This window comes from Colobus angolensis, unplaced genomic scaffold, assembly GCF_000951035.1.
Source record: "Colobus angolensis palliatus isolate OR3802 unplaced genomic scaffold, Cang.pa_1.0 Scaffold378, whole genome shotgun sequence".
Taxonomy (NCBI): domain Eukaryota; kingdom Metazoa; phylum Chordata; class Mammalia; order Primates; family Cercopithecidae; genus Colobus; species Colobus angolensis.
Genome location: NW_012117132.1, coordinates 805,787 through 821,165, shown reverse-complemented (window position 1 = coordinate 821,165; position 15,379 = coordinate 805,787). Strand labels below are relative to the sequence as shown.

The following is a 15,379-nucleotide window of genomic DNA, read 5'->3' as shown; positions in this document are numbered from 1 at the left end:
AAAGAAAGAAAGAAAGAAAATATGTTTTGGGCAGGTATGGTGGTTCACATTTTGGGAGGCAAGGATCACTTCAGCCCAGGTATTCCAGACCAGTATGGGTAACATGATGAAACCCATCTCTACAAAAAAATACAAAAATTAGCTGGGCATGCGCATATAGTCCAGCTACCAAGGAGGCTGAGGTGGGAGGATTGCTTGAGCCTGGGAGGTGAAGTGTGCAGTGAACAGAGATCATGCCACTGTACTCCAGCCTGGGCAACAAAGCAAGACCCTGTCTCAAAAACAAAAAAGTTTTAACTGGTAAAATATTTTTTCACAGTGCCAATATATTTGAAGGCCTATTCCTCAAATAGTTTTTTTACTTTCATGTATGGTTTCTAGAAAGAACCTCTTTTTAAATTACACTATTCTGAGGTCAATATTTAATCATAATTACAAATGAAATGGGAATATGCAATAATGCTTAAGGTCACAAAGTTTTAACTGTATGTGTCTGGTGATTTGAACAAATAGCTAAGACGGGTCATCTCATTGTACACACAGTTCGGGGTATTTCTCCTGCAAAATAACTACAGTGAGGCAGATTCTAGAGATGAATGAATGTAAGGCAACTGCAGGAATCTTACCTAAGACTGGAACCACAGCATAACATGATGCCAAGAATGCTTCTGTGGGAATGCCATTGTCTTCCAGAAGTTCAATGTCACTAAAGCTACAATTTGGTGATACAGAGGAGAAAAGGTTGAAAATACAGTATCAGCACTCTGCAGTTCAGAGGTAATTCATAGAAACAGCTGCCTCTCTGTAGGGCAACTCTTTTGACTTGATATGCCCCAATGACTGTTTTTCTAATATGGTCTCATAAAATAATTTTCCAAAGATAATCCACCAAAGCAAGCTAACATTTGTTCACAGAGCACACTTCACAATCAGTTCCTTCTTATTCATTGGTAAGAAAGAGCAAACAGTAAAGCAGGTACTTGGTATACCACATTCTCTATTCTCCTAGAACATGCCATCACCTGAAAGGAACACCATGACTGATTTTCCAGAATAGAAGCTAGTATCCAAGCATCAGTGATATTAGAGAGTCTAGAATACCTTGTGTTCATGGTACTAAAGAAAGTTGGGATAACTTCTTTGCCTTCCTCCCAGAGGCATTCTGGAGAGCAACTTAAGTCTGATCCAGACTGAGTCAAGTTACTGTCATGATTTTTCAGGTTTTCTATTCCATCTTCCTTCATTATTTCACCTTGGACTGCAAAGTAGAAAATATCTATTACTAACCTATTATATATTTATTATAAAAATACATATTCATTGTTGAAAATTTCTAAAACACAGAAAAATACATAGAAATAAAAATTCATGAAACATTGTTTACATACACATACATCTACAGACACAAACAAAAAACTTGAAGTATGTGTAGATTTGAATCCTGCTTGCTTTCACTAAACAATGTATCATCATTCAACCCTTCAAAAACATGATTTTAATGACCATGTTATATTGTATCACACCCATGAGGGGCACTTAGGTAGCTTCCAAAATTTTACAATTATAAATACAATCACTACTCATTATTAGCACATTCTATACATATTTGTGAATTTGTCTACTTGCTAAATTTATTTTGTAACCCCAAAATCAATACACGCGGTGCTTTTGCAGTCATTTGTGGACACGTGCAGAGTGGTGAAAACTTTGTTGCCAGACACACATATTCCTAGCTGAGGTAGAGCAATGTGATGTTCTGCCTTCTTGTTTCAGCTCTCATAGGACGGACACATGTCCTTCCTTAGTGCCACATTTTATGCATGTTTGTGCATTTTGTTGTTTTTGCTGTTTAAAAGGAGCCCAAGTATAGTACCATCTAGTAGTGTTCCTACCCACAAAAAGGCTGTGATGTGCCTTAGGGAAAAAAGATGTGTGTTAGATAAGCTTCATTCAAGCATGAGTAATAGTGCTGTTTGCTGTGAGTTCAATGTTAATGAATCAACAATACATATCAAAGTGTCTTTAAACGAAAACACACATAAAACAAGGCTATGTATTGATTGGTAGACAAAAATTTTGTGACCAGAGGCTTGCAGGAACCTAACCCTGTATTTCCCTCAGGAGCAACAGTTTACTATTTGCTAATTCAGTGGTCATGGTGACTCAATAAAATTTAACTACTGCAAATAATGACTGTAATGCCACAAAGAACATCCCTGTCAATATGTCATTCTCCTTTAATCTAACTATTCACTGAAGAACAATTCCTAGAAGCAAAATTATCAGAGCAAATAAATGACTGCACTGTTTGGACAGACATTTTCTCCTGTCTTTATTATTTACCCAAGAGATAAGACTCCAATGATGTGTGGATTGTCTCTCTCAGATTAACAGCTAAGAAAACACAGCTCCTTCCCTCAACTCTCACACTGCTCCCCAGTTCATCAGGAAAAAACAAGGTCTCTTATTTCAAAGTAGATGAGGAGGAAATTTTAATTTCATTTTCAAATTATTAAGTACTTATAATTAAAAGCTCTAATATAGTTGTCTTTGATCTGAAGTAGATTTCAGCAATTAGTGCCAAGGGATTAGCATATTTGAACTACAGACCTATTACCTGAAATGTGGGACTTTGGCTTGATAAACACAGAGAAGACTGGGTAGAAACCTCATGGTGACTGGTGAATTCTGACATCCTCAGGCCCAACAGAAACCGGGAGGATGAAAAACTGGAACTGCGGTAATTTTACACACTGTTAAGTCTAACATCATAATCTAAGTTCAAAGGACTTGTAAGATACAGGGTTGAAGGCCCTCTGCTCACTGCAGCCCATGAACACAGCCAAGAACACTGAGCAGGAATCTTCCTCTTCACTCTGCCTTCTCAACATCAGGTCAGGGTCAGATTGGATGAAAGAATGTTGTTCAGTCATATGACCTATCTTACCCAGCCAATATCCTCCTTAGGAGACACCACTACATGGTCTTGAGGTTAATCCCTATCATGGATATACATCAAATTCCCAAATTTTCTATCATCTAAAATTGGTTTGTTTCAGACTTTACTTTTGTTTTTACCTGTTATATTATCATCTGTATTTTCCTCACTTGATATGCTGCAGTCTATCTCTGCAGATTTCAAAGATAACGAATTCTTATTTTTCATTAGGATTTCTTCCTCACCATTTATTTCCATATTTAAAGATCCATTTTCACAAGTACTCAACTCCATTTGCCTGCAAATTTTTTAAAAGGAAAAAAAGCCAGAAAGTCGTTATTTGGTCTTTTTTTTTTGAAACAGGTCTCCGCTCTGTCACCCAGGCTATAGTACAGTGGCACAATCACGGGTCACTGCAGCCTCAATCTACTGGGCTCAATCAATCCTCCTACTTGAGCACTCCACCCTGAGTAGCTCGAACTACAGGTGCCTGCCACCATGCCCAGTTAATTTCTAATTTTTTGTAGAGATGAGGTGTCACTATGTTGCCCAGGTTGGTCTTGACCACCTGGCCTCAGGCAATCCTCCCACCTCAGCTTTCTAAAGTGCTGGGATTACAGGCATAAGCCATCTGCCAAGCCTGGTCATAAACTGACTGCCCAGGTAAAGGTGATCCTTTCAACATCCACTGAAAGAAGTGTTAAATCAACCCAAACCTCCCAGTCTTCTGCCTCCAAGGCCTGTGATGGGAGCAGTCCAGCCTCAAGGCTGCAATTTAGAAATCAAAGAGCCGTTAATGGCTTTCCCAGCACCCTCAGCAGTCCCAATCTTCCTGCTCCCCAGCAGCATCAGGAAATACTCATTGACAGCTCTTTGGTTTTCAATCAGCTTTCTCCAGGTGCCACTTTGTACACTTTACTTTCCTCAACTTCTCCCTGGGGGTCTTCTTCTCTCTCTCTACACCACTGGCCATTTCTCTGTGTTTGCCCGGCCAGTAACTTTATTTTATTTTATCTTATCTTATTTTATTTTATTTTATTTTGAGACGGAGTCTCGCTCTGTCGCCCAGGCTGGAGTGCAATGGTGTGATCTTGGCTCACTGCAACCTCCGGCTTCTGGGTTCAAGTGATTCTCCTGCCTCAGCCTCCTGAGTAGCTGGGATTACAGGCGCCTGCCACCACGCCCAGTTAATTTTTTATATCTTTAGTAGAGACAGGGTTTCACCAGGTTGGCCAGGCTGGTCTTGAACACCTGACCTCAGGTGATCCACCTGCCTCGGCCTCCCAAAGTGCTGGAATTATAGGCGTGAGCCACCATGCCCGGCCAGGGAGAGTACTCCTTATAAAGCATGTCTGAGAGAAAAAACCCAGGAGGATCACAACACATCCAGAGGGGAAACGTCAGTACATTAGGGTAACAGAAAAAGCCAATTAACATGCATGTAGAACAGCTAATTCTATCGGTTAAAGGAACAATCATAATATCTTATTATTATAATTAGGTGATTATACCTAGCCTAAAATATTTTCTTCTAATAAAAATAAGGAGGAGGGGTCCAAGCTACATAGTAACTCCAGGAAAAGTATTTGCTATTTTCTTAAAAAAAAAAAAATACCGTATTTCAACCTAGTAATTAAAAATGTAGGAGCATATAGAGGCAAAGACCTCAACAACAAGAAAAATCCTACAAATATGCTCCTAGTAAGAATATTTAGAATAGGAGAAAACTGGAAATAACTAAATTGGGAACAATCCTTGTAATAAAGAAGTAAGCAATAGTATCTAAAGAGACGAACTATTAAATAATTTGAGGCCGGGCACAGTGGCTCAGGCCTGTAATACCAACACTTGGGGAGACCAAGGCGGGTGGATCGCTTGAGCTCAGGGGTTCAAGACCAGCCTGGGCAACATGGTGAAACCCTGTCTCTACAAAAAAATACAAAAATTAGCCAGGCATGGTGGCATGCACCTGTAGTCTCAGCTACTTGGGAGGCTGAGGTGGGATTGCTTGGGCCCGGGATGTTGAGGCTACAGTAATTTAACCCACTTTCATGGGTTAAATCACCTTAAAAATTGAAGGAGCATTTAGGGGAATAGAAATAGTTTAGATTTTGATAGTAGGTTAGTTTTCAACCTGCAACACTACCTAAGATTTTTATTTTTAAACACAACAAAACAGCACTACTATCATTTCTAGATAAAAGCACACTTAAAACAAAGCTGAGAGAGAAGTTTCCTCTACAAGAGAAGTTTCAACCTTCAGTACACCCTAGAGAGATTAAAAGTTACTAGATGTGATGGGTGAGATCCATCTTAGGCAAAATGCCAACATATTCCCTATTAGTGCTAAATAAAAGGTCTGCTCTGGGTTGATTCAGGCTCATTCAAGAGAGGAAAGTCAGATATGTTTACTTCCATATTATTTCAAATCCTGAGAAAAACCATTACATGATCAAAGTATCTTTTTTTAAACAAGGAATAAAAATATCTTTTTTAAAATTTTTACCAAGAAGAAAAAAAGCTACTGTACCTTTCCAAAGAATTATGAATTGGTATAATAGGATGTTTCATCTTTAAAAGAAGCAAAGAAAGGAAAGTTCACATGTTAAACTTTGAACAGAACATATTTAGGATCTTATTACATACAAAATGGTAAATACGACCATATGACCATAATACACACTAGCCCCACTAAACAGAAACAATTTTAGGTCTTCCCAAAAGGGAGTCATCGATTCCACCTAGTCCTTCTTATTTATACAAATACATTTCTTTTTTTTTCGAGATGGAGTTTCGCTCCTGTTGCCCAGGCTGGAGTGCAGTGGCCGGATCTCAGCTCACTGCAAGCTCCGCCTCCCGGGTTTACGCCATTCTCCTGCCTCAGCCTCCCGAGTAGCTGGGACTACAGGCGCCCACCACCTCGCCCGGCTAGTTTTTTGTATTTTTTAGTAGAGACGGGGTTTCACCGTGTTAGCCAGGATGGTCTCGATCTCCTGACCTCGTGATCCGCCCGTCTCGGCCTCCCAAAGTGCTGGGATTACAGGCTTGAGCCACCGCGCCCGGCCTATACAAATACATTTCTAAGTAAAAGGAAGATGATCTTTTGACAGACAAAAATTATCACAGTCAAACTCAGTGATTAGCTTTCTTTGTAATTTCAGTTATGCTCATTAAACATTAATAAGTAGCAAACTATGACACAAGTATTGTATCAAATACTAGAGGTATAAAGGTAGACATTATGGGGTTCCTGCCCTAAATATCATTTCAGTACAAAACAAGGAATACAAATAAAATAGGAGTATGTATAAGAGAGGCTTTTAGCCCGATTTAGGGATTCGGGTAAGAAGAGACTAAGTCTTTGAGGATGAGTATGAGCTAATCCAGAAAAGAGAAGTGAAGAGCATTCCCGGCACTGGAAAATGGCACAAAGGTGTGGGAGGAACTATTAACACAAGCAGTGAATATGTTCAAGCTAGGTAATGACAGAGAAAGAGCTGGTAATGTGGGAAGGGGTTAAGAAGTTTTGACTTTAACCTATAGGCAATGAGGGAGCCACTGAAAGACTTAGGTTAAGTGGTTCAATTTATACTGCATTAATAGAAATATGGTTGACTGGAAGGGTCAGGCTGAAAGCAACTATTAATAGTTAGAAGACTGTCACAACTTTAGGCAAGACTCACTGGACAAGGGGTTGGAAAGAGGCTACATTAGAAACATGTTTAGGTGGTAAAATGCCACAAATAACTGACTGGATATGGGGTGCTGAGGACAGATATAAAAAAGGACATAAAGCAAAGTCCATTAAAAAACTGTCTTTATAAGTCACTAAAGGGTAATACAGAACATAACTCACTATAAACTTTGAAACTTTTTCATGATGCCTTGTTGCAGCCAAACTGAGCTGGACTTTTACCTTGCTGGACTTGAGCATGGCCAGCTGCGGCGATCCTGGTGGAGTGCGGTAGAGCAGCTCAGAGGTGAAGGCTGCATTTGCGATCTGCATGCATTCTTCCAAGGTCTTCAGAAAAGTATTACAGGTGGATTTCAGCAAAGTTCCCACATCAATTCCCTCCTACGAAAAAACCAGAGTGGAAGACTCCTTTACCTTGCCAAAAAAGAAAAAGCCCGATTGTGGAATGCCCTTAGAGGTTGTCCACAAAATAATAATAATGTATCCACCTGCTGAAATATGTACATCAGTTATAGAAGAAAAGCCCAATCTATCTATTAATCAAGTAACTATCAGCACTATTTGACTTTAACCTACAAGCAATGAGGGAGCTGCTGAAAGCCTTAGGTAGTAAAGTAGTTCAATTTACGTAGAATTAATTTTAACTCCTTCAGTCACGACAACCGAAAGTATCCCTCCTTGAGAATCACTGCTCTAGACTATAAATTTCCCAAGAGCAGGACTGAAATGCTTTTTTTGGTATCCTTCATCTTCCCTCCCATTCCCCTCACAGCCTATCTCATACATATTAGGCAGCTGCTGAATGAGTAAGAGCACCCAAAAGGAGGTGAATGCAAGTGGATTAAATCACCTTTTTTAGAAAAACTCAAAACACACGTACTACCAGTAGTATAGTGTTCTTCTACTACCTAAGAAAATAAATGAAAATCCTTCATTATAATCTGCAGATGCATTGTTTGTCAGATCGAAACTTATTTGAAAGTAGAGCAGAGACCCTGGTTAATGTGAGCCATTCTATACATAGCTTAACACTAGAGAAATCTTTCAATATGTTTTAAAATAAGTGAATAATGACTGTATTAATATATACTAAAAATCACAATCCTTGCTGACAACGAAGAGAAAAAAAGCTGTGTCTTCATCTTTGAAAGCACTAGTCTATTCCAAAGCACAGTTACAAAGGTAAAACAAAATACTGTTAGTTTCATAGACGCACATTAATGAAAGACACTAAGTTGACATCTTAATAGCCACTGCTATAGAAATGGCTCCGCAAGGCTGTAATAAAACAGTATGAAACTGGAGAGAAACATATTTTAATATGACCGTACTAAAGTTAAAGGTTCCAAATATTATCAATTAATTAATCCCCAATTCATTCCAGGAAGGAAAGCTATACACTTGCATAAGATGAAATGTACATATTGCTTCTCTTTGTTTAATTTTGTTGCTTTTTTCCTCTTTAAAATAGTAAATTCCAAGACAGTCATAAAATTAGGTGAGAGTAAACACCACCTGAAGGAATGTCTGGTGCTTTTCATGTATATCAGTAATATTAATAAAATAATATTTTACCTCAGAATTGGCTATACTGGTAGTCACTTCTTTTATATTATTCATGTATATTAATAATATTAAGAAATAATATTTTACCTCAGAATTGGACACACCAGTTGTGGTCACTTCTTTTGTTTTATCCACTTGCTGAACAAGGAGGTCACAGTAGAGTCTTAGTTCTGACATTTTGGTTTTCAAGTTTTCAGTGTTTTCAGCAAACTCTAAATAACAAAATGATGAGAATTCAGTAACCAGAACAAACAACTGATTTACTAGTTAGGATACTACGCAGAATTGGAATCCTTACTAGTTAGGATACCACACAGAACATATGCCCAAAGACAAATCTTTAAAGTATGGTTGCAAATGTGACAGGTGAAGACATAAGAATAAGAAAAAACAGAAAAAGTAGATCTCCAGTCTTTTAAAGTAGTATACATTATGTATTAAGTCAACATACCGAATAATCACCAGTATACAAAGAACGAGACAATATACTATCTGACCCACTCCTGTCAAAACTGGCAGCAGAGCTAAGGGGTTCAGAGTTTTGGCCTCAGTTCTGCCAGAGAGTTTTTCCTATCTATAAAATGGGGTCATAGCTGTTTATCTACTAATGCAGTGCTCTACTCTTACCTGGGAAAAACATTCTGTAGCATCCAATTACCACTAAGAACACCGTTCATAATTTCAGCTGAGGACTGGTTTGGTATGCTGCCTTGTCAAGACTAATGGCACCCCGCCATTATTATTAGCAATACTATCCACTCACCCTGGCATCGAGGGCTCAGTTACCATTGTTACTACTTTTCTGTTTCCTTCTTCATGGAAAAAAAAAAACTGCACACACATTACCATCTGCTCTGAGTCAAAGCCAACAGCTTCTAGAATTTGCTAATTTAGCATTAAAATAACCAATGAAGAGGCCAATTTATGAATCTACGTAAAGAGTTAAGCACAACTGCCACACCTGTCATGATAGATGTTCCCTGGAACACTTTTTCCCATTTCACCCCACCCCAGCTCATCTCTTCAGGGTACATTTAGGGCCATGGAGCAGGGAAGGTAGCAACTAGGACCCAGGCAGTAAGCCCTGGTATTCTTGCCCCAGTCCAAAGAGAAAGCCGGGCCACGGTTCTCTGGAGAACTTAACGACGTCCAGTGAATGAGCATTAAGCAACAGGAACCTGACAATTACGCATCCATCCTACCCCAGAAAAAAAGTAAGGAGGAGCAGAGTGTTGCTACAGAAAACACCCTGATCCAAGGCTTATCCGGCTCAACTACTCTTCATCAAAGGTCAAGTTTGGCCACAGACTGGATATTCAACCATTTTATCATCACTAATCCTCATGGTAATCCTCCTGAGGTAGGATCTATTACCTCTTTTTAAAAGGTGAAGAAATTAAGAGTAAGAAAGGTTAAGTGACCGATGCCAAGGTTATACAGTCAATAAACTGCAAAGCCATCATGTGTACCCAGCTGTGTTTGGCTCCAAAGCCTGCACTCTTTGCACTATGCTATGCCAAGAAAGAAGAGTTAGATATGGACCCTGGCTTACATTATACTAAGATACATAGCATTTGCATGATACAAAAAGCTGGCTAGGTGGTCAGAAACAAGATAACAAACAAGGGAAATCAGAGATGCCAGTGGGTGATTCCCAAGGTTTCCACAGCAAAGGACAATCAATACTTGCCTTTCTCCTTCTGGGTCCTACTGTCAGTCAGGCAAGCCTTGGCTGATCCCAGGGCCACCAGCCACCGCTGTCTTTCAGCCACACTTCTGGCCTTCAGGTAGAAATACTGTTCCCCAGGGATTATCAGGTCCATGCGTGTATTATCTACAGAATGAACTGGGAACAAGACAAAGACAGATCAGAGACCTAGAAAAGCCCTGTCTGGGTAGCCTCCACCCCACCCAACTTCTTCAGCTTAACTGATGGCAGTCATTGAAGGCTTCTTCCCAAAGAGGATGCCAGTCCTCATTACCTCTCCTAATTCACACAAAGTTCTGTTTACTTATCTCATCTTAGACATCTCTGTTAATCAAGAGGGAAAACCTTGCAATTGCCCCCAGGGCATCACCAAGACTTTGGCCCAAACAAGAATCACTCAATTTAACTTTTCAGTTAAACTGATCCCTTATCAGAATAGAGAAGGAACCTCTCTTTCAGTGGGTGTGTGTGTTAAGTAGGCTGCTCTGAGGCCAAGAAACAAGGGTGTGCTTTTTACCTCCTTGGATTTATTGGGAAACAATCAAAAATACAATCTTTTCCATCTTCTGCTTCCCTTGACAAGTCAGACCAAAAGTGTGAGAATTTTCTCAGAGGCCTTTAGGAGAAGAAACAAGCAAACCAAACTCTTTCACCCACATCCACTATCTAAATTCCCATTTAATCTGTTTTTCTTCTGAGCCACACCTTCTCAGCATGTCTCAAGACAAAAACAAGAAGTAAAGACTATTTGAAAGTCTGTTAGGTTTTTGCTTGTTTTGTTTTGGTGGAGGGTGTGTGTGTGTCCATCCTGATTTAAACACAAAAGTGTTTGATGCTGCAGTAAAGACTTCAAGTTTTGCTAACAGCCACTGGTCCCAGGTGAGCAGGTCACTAAGGAATGAGTGCTAGTTGAATAGTGAAGCACGTTGCTCTCATTTATTTTGACCACCTCTTAGCCAATCTCCTTATAAAAGTTGGCTACAGTTTGGGGTTTTATTTGCAAGGTTTTCTTTTGACACATAACACTATGTCCCTTGGTCTGTACTATGGAAGCAGCAGAGAAAGGTATGCAGGGGACAGGGGCTTTTTTGTTTTTGAGGGAAAACAGAAAGAAAAATAAAACTCGCAAGTTGCTTGATTCCTCACCTTGAATTTCACAGACTGCCATTTGTATGCTCCCTTTGCAACCTTTCCAGGCATCTTCAGGAGAATCATAATAGGATAATATTCCCCCACAGAGAAGGAACCATCGAGGCTGCCAACCTGAAAACAAAAGCAAGAGCATCATTGCAATTACTGCCTGTGTATGAAATACCTCCCAAGATACAGAAATAGAGCCTAACATAGGATACTGGGTTAGCTCCAAGGAGCTTTACATTGCCAGGGTTATTCTAAGAGAAAGAATTAAGTTAGAGAGACCTGTATGTTTTATCCCATTTTTATAAAATTAAAAATGCCCAAAGAGGGGTGTGTGTGTGTGTGTGTGTGTGTGTGTGTGTGTGTATATATACACATATATGTGTATATATATACATATACATGTATATATATGTACATGTATATATATATATATTTTTTTGAGATGGAGTCTAGCTCAGTCGCCCAGGCTAGAGTGCAGTGGCACGATCTTGGCTCACTGCACACTCCGCCTCCCGGGTTCACACCATACTCCTGCCTAAGCCTCCCAAGTAGCTGGGACTACAGGTGCCCGCTGCCACGCCCAGCTAATTTTTTGCATTTTTAGTAGAGACGGGGTTTCACCGTGTTAGCCAGGATGGTCTCGATCTCCTGACCTTGTGATCCACCCGCCTCCGCCTCCCAAAGTGCTGGGATTATAGGCGTGAGCCACCGCGCCCGGCCAGAGGTACGTATTTTTTTAGTCACACGATTACAGAAGTCTGGAAGGATAAGCAACAAGTACACTGATGACTTTCTAGGTAATAGGATTTACAAAAATAAAAGATTTGTATTCTATTTCTTTCCTAATATAGTACCAGTAGTCCTGAACATTACCGTTATCACACGCTTGCCTTCCTCTCTTCTAAGAAAAATTATCCAAAACTTAGAAATAAGGCAACAAAGATGACAAGGTCCTTTCAACAAATGTCATACAGAGTACCAACTAAGAAGCCTGTCTAGAATCCTATGACCCTTAGGAAAAGGTAACGTTGTTTGACTTACTATTTAGTATTGATCCATTGAAATGAGGTAATCTTAAAATATTCAAGGCTTAACTACACTCACTTCAATATTGGAGAATTTCAGGGGACAAACCATATGTAGTAGAAATATGCATCTTATCTAGTCCTCTCACACACCCTATATTCTAGTCAAACCACTTATTTGCTGTATTTCTGTCTCTGAACTTTTGCTCCAATTGAATCTCTTCATAAAATATCATCCCGGCCAGGCGCAGTGGCTCACACCTGTAATCCCAATACTTTGGGAGGTCAAGGTGGGCGGATCACAAGGAGATGGAGACCATCCTGGCCAACATGGTGAAACTCCATCTCTACTAAAAATACAAAAATTAGCTGGGTGTGGCAGCAAGTGCCTGTAATCCCAGCTATTCGGGAGGCTGAAGCAGGAGAATCTCTTGAACCCCAGGAGGCGAAAGTTGCAGGGAGCGGAGATCTTTTTCGAGACTACGTCTCAAAAAAAAAAAATCATCCCTGACTATCTCTGCGTAAACCTTATCTTCTCAGGCCTCCTCAGTCAGATGCAGTTCTTTTCTTTCTCTGAAATGCCATAGCCCTCTAGGGATACATTTCTCTCATGGGACTGCCATGGCTGAGAAAGCCAGAGAGAAGGCAGAGCCCCATGGGCTGCTCAGCTACAGACATCTGATGGGCCCTTGGGGTTTGATTCACACAAACCAAGTGGGTAGGACACCAATGGTATCACTTTATTATGTTTTAATAGGAGGCTACTGCACTTCCTGGAGCACTCCCAGCCCGAGATTATGGAACAAGGAACTACACTGTAACCAGAAGCCTGAATAGTCAGCACTAAATCTATATGAAGGAGTTGGGTAAGTAGGCAAGGTATTTCGCTCATCATTTACTTAATCAGGGTCTGCTTTTCCAGAAAGCGCAATCCTCAGGCCTGCCAGGTACCATGTCTCTTACTTTTCTTTAAATAAAACTAAATAAACACTAATTCTCAGCATCTACTCTCCCATAATATCTGAACTTATCTTCTCACCAAAGATAAGTAATCTTGTCTTAAACTATGGCTTTTGCTCTTCTTATTACATTTTATATAAAGGATTTCTTTCCCAGAGACCTAGACCCTTTATTGCGGGTCAGGAACCCTTAGGCCTTATCTCTACACTAGCACAAATCAATTCTTGGCTGGCAAACTTCTTGGGATGAACTTGTAAATTTTTATTTCAGACGGTGATGCTGGCAGGGCATGGTGGCTCACAGCTATAATATTAACACTGTGGGAGGCCAAGGTGGGTGGATCACTTAAAGCCAGGAATTCCAGACCAGCCTGGGCAACAATGGCGAAACTCGTCTCTAATAAAAATACAAAAATTAGCCAAGTGTGGTGGCATACACCTGTGGCCCCAGCAGGAGGTTGAGGTGGGAGGATTGCTTGAGCCTGGAAGGTCGAGGCTGTAGTGAGCCATGACTGTGCTACTGCACTCCAACCTGAGTGAGAGTGAGACCTTGTCACAAACAAACAAACAAAAAACGTGATGCTTCTAGATTCAAATTCGACAAAAATTCAACTGTGAAGGCCACCACTCCTGTACAAACATTACAACCTGAAAAACCAAATTAATCCTCAGACTGTAACTTGTTGGGCAGAGAATCAGTGCTCCAGGAGTCAGACATTATTGGTGACGTTTCAGCCCTTTGCAAAAGTGTTTATTTACATCCTAGGCCACCTCCCCTCACTGAAACAGAAGAGTCAATTTCTGAGAACCTGAGAAAAGGAAGAGGTCTTTGAAATCACACAGTCCAACCAGCATATTTTATAGATAAGGAAACCAATCCCAGGTAAATTAAGTGACCTAATTAGGGTCACAAAGGAAGTACACAACAGAGCTGGGAAGAAAACTCTATCTTTCTATACTGCCCCTTAAGGCACAAAAGGTCCCAAACCTTGGCTCCCCACTCCCAGAAAGTTGTCCTGGTATAGAACAGCAGCATCTTTTCACTCCCATGATGGTGGCTGGTGTGAACAGCTCAACTCCCATGATGCTGGCTGGTGTGAACACTCCCGAAATCCACCATGACTTTTGTGTAGAAAGCATTTAGAACAGCCTCAATTACTGTATTTTATCAAATTTAGGACCCATCTGTATTTGTCACTGTTATCCAAAGAAAAAGAACCAGTAGGGTGTTAGGGTGTGTGTGTAAAGATATTATAAGGATGTGTGGGTGGGTATGTGTGCATGTAATGAAACTGTAAGTAACTGGCTCATGTGACTAGAGACTGAGAAGTCCCAAGATCTGCAATCAGCAAGCTAGGAGAGCTCATGGTTAAGTTCCATGCTAGCAGGCTCAATACCCAAGAAGAACCAATGAAAGCTAGAAAAGGCCAATGTCTCAGCTCAAGGCAGTCACAGTAGGAATTCTCTCTTACTCAGTCTTTTTGTTCTCTTCAAGTCTTTAACTGATTGGATAAGGCTCATCCACATTAGGAAGGGCAATCTACTTTATTAGGTCTATTGATTCAAATGTTAATTGACTCCACAACACCCTTCCAGATCCAACCAGAATAAACCATCACATCATCGATTTTAAGACACACCATTATTTTACATGACACAAGAAAGAAAAAAATTCTACCAACTAAACAATGACATAGCACAGGTTCTAAGATGCTTCTTGATTTCACGGTTGTTGAAATGTGAAAAAAGACCCCAATCCCGGAGCAAGATGGCCAAATAGGAGCAGCTCCAGCCTCCAGCTCCCAGCGCGAGCGACACAGAGGACAGGTGATTTCTGCATTTTCAACTGAGGTACTGGGTTTATCTCACTGGGGAGTGCCGGACAATCGGTGGTGGTCAGCCAGTGCAGCCCGACCAGCAAGAGCTGAAGCAGGGTGAGCCATTGCCTCACCTGGGAAGCGCAAGGGGGAAGGGAATCCCTTTTCCTAGCCAAGGGAAACTGAGACACACAACACCTGGAAAATCGGGTAACTCCCACCCTAATACTGCGCTTTAACAAGGGTCTTAGCAAACAGCACACCAGGAGATTATATCCCACACCTGGCCGGGAGGGTCCCATGCCCATGGAGCCTCACTCATTGCTAGCACAGCAGTCTGAGACCTAACTGCAAGGCAGCAGTGAGGCTAGGGGAGGGGCGCCCGCCATTGCTGAGGCTTAAGTAGGTAAACAAAGCCGCAGGGAAGCTTGAACTGGGTGGAGCCCACTGCGGCTCAAGGGGGCCTGCCTGTCTCTGTAGACTCCATCTCAGGGGACAGGGCACAGCTAAACAAAAAGCAGCACAAACCTCC

At 40.8% G+C, this 15,379-nt stretch overlaps 1 protein-coding gene across 2 annotated transcripts in view; it reads right to left on the bottom strand.

The window, feature by feature from the left end:
- Nucleotides 1-15,379, bottom strand: part of PLEKHA8 (pleckstrin homology domain containing, family A (phosphoinositide binding specific) member 8) — a 70,054-nt gene that overhangs the window by 34,917 nt on the left and 19,758 nt on the right. For both annotated transcript variants that reach the window (XM_011953935.1, XM_011953934.1), the window contains exons 2-9: nt 11,053-11,169; nt 9,889-10,044; nt 8,286-8,410; nt 6,855-7,013; nt 5,469-5,509; nt 3,079-3,236; nt 1,102-1,258; nt 627-712 (exon numbers count right to left, since the gene is read on the bottom strand). In XM_011953935.1, coding sequence (XP_011809325.1) covers nt 627-712; nt 1,102-1,258; nt 3,079-3,236; nt 5,469-5,509; nt 6,855-7,013; nt 8,286-8,410; nt 9,889-10,044; nt 11,053-11,169 — 999 coding nt within the window. The remainder of the gene's footprint in view (nt 1-626; nt 713-1,101; nt 1,259-3,078; nt 3,237-5,468; nt 5,510-6,854; nt 7,014-8,285; nt 8,411-9,888; nt 10,045-11,052; nt 11,170-15,379) is intronic.